A 4,918-nucleotide genomic window follows, 5' to 3' on the forward strand; every position below is an offset into this window, starting at 1 on the left:
TTCCTTAAAATGAGGAAATTTACAAAATAGCTACAAACCCGAATTGAACAACCTGATGTTTTTTCAGCAAATCAAATCAGATTCCTTATCGCTATATGCAATATAATGATAAAAAATCATTACCTATCATTGAAAGTGTTTTGGGCACTTTTTCATCAAAAGTATAATGAATTAGGAGATTTTTTGAGAATCGAGAATCGCCACCTAGTTTAAGTCTAGGAACCAAAAGATAACTTCAAAATAGATCCGTAGTGGTCCATCCACCGATACGAGACATGTTCAAGGGATTGAGTTACAAATTTCGAAAGGTGTTAGGAACTGAATCCGCCTTATTGAGGTGATTGGTCTCTACTATAATTCAAGACTATCATATGGTTAAAGCCAAACTAACCGTCTAAGTGTCCTAAAGTCAACTAAAATAGACTATAATCAAAGTCAAGGTCTAAGGGGCTTAAACCTGCTCATCATCATATTATGCTAAATTGGCCAAATAGATCAAATGGCTAGAGTTCCTGAGGTAGAATTTCATCACATATATTCTCTGAATTTGCACATAAAAAAATATATTTTACGATCGATATCATAAATTCAATGTAGCAAAAATTAATGGATTGATTCGTGAATAAATGCACCAAATTGATGAATTTTTTCATGGAATATATTTTCAAAAATGAAATCAAGTCATATGACATTCACGAGTCAACCATTAGCCACTTTTATGAATACCAATTTCAATTTAAGTGCCACGTGCACAAAAAAAATCACCGAATCAATTACAAAAGCCAAGCTTCTAAATATCTTCTCTCTCTAAAAAATCATTAACTGGACTAAAAAAAATCATTTTTTAGAATCATCCTATGTACACTAAACTCAATAAGTTGACTAGAGTTTCTTTCAAAGAAGGAAAATTTTTAAATAAAAAATAAATCAACTTACCTCGTTTTTGTGATGGAGGTTTGGATGTTGGGACGTGCCTCCAAGGTGCTACTATGCTTATGAGGCCGAGAGTAACTAAGAGTGGGATGGTTGTTGGAATGTAAAGTTTGACATGTGTGGTGTTGAGGTGGTGTGAGTGAAGGCTAAGGCGAGTCGTGTGATGGCTAGACCAAGATATTGAGGTTATAGTTGTGTGCAAAAAACTAAAAAGAGTGGGGTTGTAAAATATTTTTTTATGTGCAAATTCTTTATATCATTTATAGTATGAAAAGAATAAAAAAAATAAATCAACTCTGGTTACCCACGGGTACCCATTGGATAGTACCTAACTGTTTCAGTTCCTATCGATTTGGTTCCATTTTAGATTTGGCTCTATTCGGTTCCAATAAAAAGGGAACTGGAACCAAGGTTTTCGATTCGGTTAAATTGGTACCCATTGACACCCCTAGCTATGAGGACGAGAAGAAGAAGAAAAGGAAGACAAAGATGGTTGATGGACAATAGACTGCGACTAAAGTGAGGTTGAAAGCTTAAAGAAGAAGTGATGACAAAAACGTGGCTGAGAAGGGAGATGGTGGTTGTACGTGATGAAGAAAGAGGTCAATGGAAGTCGATGGGCTGTGCAGCCAAGTTAGAGTAGTTGTTGCGATGAAAAAGGTAAGTTTTTCCTTTCTTCTATTTTTTTATGAACTTTTGATCTTGTGGAGGGTATTTCTCGAAGATATTGACACATGGCAATTCATGGAAAAACTTTCGACCCACCGAGTTGATGAGAAACATGCCGAGTTACGTTATACCAAGCTTCATAAATATAAGTTTGGTATACTTGGAACTTGACATGGCAAGAGTGATCGTGTTGCCATTGACAAGATAGATGTGACAACTCCTAATATGAAAAAACGGTTGAAACTGCCCCTACCCTGACAGGGCAAGTGTAGCAACTCTTGCAGCTGTTAGGCCAGGTAACAAGTACAATAACTCCAACAGAGATAATTAGAAATATCTTGGGAAATCCACTAATCAGGAACTCTATAAATACCAGGTTGCAACTCGCATAAAAGGTTAGAAAAAATCTTTCCTGAACTCTTTGTTAGCTCAACACTAATCTCTAATCTCTAACTTGATCGTCGGAGTGGTCTTGTTGTAGGCCATCCACTGAGCTCAGAGTCTTCAAGGAAGATCTCGAGGTAGAGCGAAAAATTGCCTCTACAATTTGGCGCTGTCGGTGGGAACCTTTCAAAGAGAAAAACAACCAATATGGTGAGGGCTAGAAGATAAGGATACAAAGAACCATCAAACCCCCTACCAGTAGATCCACCCCATCACCGTAGGATCCAATGCTTGCAATGTATCATTTATTAACAGAAATGAGGGAGGAGATGCACAGGGGGTTGGAGAAGCAGAACGATGAGATTACGATGATACAGAGGGAAAATGAAGAACTCAAATAGAGACTGGGTGAGAGAACAAAGACATGATAAGGCTTAGAAGGAGAAAAAATTCATAGGCATACGCTTTGTGCAATGGGGAGAACTGAGGTTGATCGAATCGTGGACTTGGAGCGGTGAAAATGTAGTAGGGGAGTTTCAAGGCTCGAAATCCAATGACCAGGGGTGAAATTGAAGAGATGTTGATGAGAAGGGATGAGGAACTATGTTGAGGAAGGGACCCTGGATAAAAAGCTCGAAATGCAATTTGAAAACTTAGGAGAATGTCGTTCTCACTAGTAGTAATGAATTTTGATCCCTTGAGAGCCTTTCACTTGTCGAAGTTTGAGACATACGATGGGACGAGGGACCCTATGGACCACGTCCTCCACTACAGGAGTCAAATGGTCTTGTACCAAAATGATGATTCTCTACTCTACAAACTCTTCCCGTTCACTTTGAGGCACGAGGCCATGTCTTGGTTCCAAAGGCTGCCAGTTGAGTCAATAGTAAATTTCTTTGAGTTAAAGGAGACGTTTATCAAGCAGTTTGTGCACTTGCGTAAGAAGAAAGTTGGGGTTAACTCAATTTTCAACTTACGGTAGGAGGTCGGTAAAAGTATACGTTCTTTTGTTACTCGATTCTGAACAAAAGCGATAATCGTCAAAGGTATGGATGAGGCAATCGCTTGCGCAGCTTATGTGGCGACCATCATTCCTAGAACGAGATTGCATGAGTCACTGATAAAATTTGATCCCACACGAATACATCCTAGTGGAGGTGTCAGTAAAGAATAAAGGTTAGGGAGCGCAGACAGTCACTAACAATAAGGGAGGTCAGGAAGCCTGGAAAGCAATTACCAAGCTAAGAGAGGGGGGTAGTAGGAAAAGACGACGAGACCCAAAGGAGCAGTCAATGTAGAAGAGAGGATGGACGTGTACACTACTTAACGAAAAGTTGTCGATGATACTGAGGCACATACGTAGTGACCTTGGCTTCATACAACATCCTCAGGATTATTGAGGGAAGTCGGGGAAATTGTACTGTGAATACCACAAGCAAATGATCATCCAATCGAGGATTGTTATAGACTGAGACATATCATACAAGATATGATCGAAGACGGGAAGCATAATAGGTATGTAGCCTCCGTAGCTAGAGGAAGGTGAGATACCCAGAGAGAAGACAGCCGAAAGCCACAGCCTCAACAGATCGGGGGAGAAGGATAACACGAACCATGGGGAGATAGAGTAGTGCATACTATCTTAGGGGTACATAAATCAGAGAGACCATCAATGCATCAAATCAAGGCAAGGGTGATGAAGATACGTCACGAGGTCGGTGTAAATTAGGTATCTTCAGAGGTCAGTAGAGTGAGGAAATTAAGCTCAGCCATGGGAGAACGGGTGATAATATTCATTGAAGACGACCTACAAGGGACAGCCACGCCTCATCAGGATGCACTTGTCATAGCACTTTCAGTCGAGAATATAGACCTCAGGAGAATTTTGGTAGATGCCGGAAGTGCGATGGATATCCTCTTCCTAGAAGTAGTAAAGAAGGTGGGAGTGTTGGAAAGTCTGCTTCCAACTCAGTTTACTGTGTTTGGATTCAACGGGGCTCCCAATAGCTTAGTAGGGGAGATTACGCTCCCTGTAACAACGGAAGCTAAAGTAGTTATGAAGAGGTTCATAGTGATCAACGCGGACTCATCTTATAATGCAATTCTTAGGAGAAGATGGATACACAAGATGAAAGTTGTTCCATCAACCGACCATTAGATAATCTATTTCCTGGGCAAAGACAGTGTGATGGAGATCAAGGGAGACCAGAAATGGAGCAAAGGTGTTTTAACTTGGCAATAAAGCCTGAAAGGTATGAAATTGGGTCCCAGAAGAAGAGAAATAACCATTTGTTGAAGGGAAGCAATTATAACAATTACAGTGCGGGCCACAGGAAGAACGGATAACAACGATCGAGAGAGTAGAACAAGTGGACCTTGGGGCTAAGAAAGAACAATTTGTCAGCATCGGGGCAACGTTGCTGTAGCCAGAGCGGGATATGCTGATATAGTTGTTAAGGGCTAACAAGGATATATTCGCATGGTCTTTTGAAGATATGCCCAGGATGGACCCCTTCGTCGTATGTCACCATTAAAAAATTGATAGGGCATTCCGACCAGTTTAGTAGAAACCTAGAAGATTGTCGCCGGGCCTGAGGTAGGGGGTGAATGAAGAACTTAACAAGCTCTTGAAAGCAAGGTTCATCAACAAAGTCGAATACCCCGAGTGGGTAGCAAATGTAGTCGTTGTACCAAAGAAGGACATGAGGGTCATAGTATGCATCGATTTCACTAATCTCAATAAAGCCTGCCCAAAAGACAGCTTCCCTTTACCGAGGATTGATAGACTGGTAGATTCCATTGTAAGGCATGAGAGAATGTCATTCATGGATGGATATTCGACCAAGAGAGGATGTCTTTTATGACCGAACAAGGGTTGTTCTACTTTAAAGTTATGCCATTCGGTTTGAAAAATGCAAGGACGACCTATCAG

General features: G+C 40.5%; 1 protein-coding gene across 1 annotated transcript; it reads left to right on the top strand.

Moving 5' to 3' along the window:
- Positions 1-3,757: 3,757 nt before the first annotated feature.
- On the top strand, positions 3,758-4,144 carry LOC147381879 (uncharacterized). Its single transcript, XM_086429860.1, has one exon. It carries the CDS (start codon positions 3,758-3,760, stop codon positions 4,142-4,144), a length of 387 nt encoding a protein of 128 aa, XP_086285986.1.
- Positions 4,145-4,918: the final 774 nt, after the last annotated feature.

Source organism: Akebia trifoliata, unplaced genomic scaffold (genome assembly GCF_017979445.1).
Source record: "Akebia trifoliata isolate Shusen 1 unplaced genomic scaffold, ASM1797944v1 Contig00207, whole genome shotgun sequence".
Lineage (NCBI taxonomy): Eukaryota > Viridiplantae > Streptophyta > Magnoliopsida > Ranunculales > Lardizabalaceae > Akebia > Akebia trifoliata.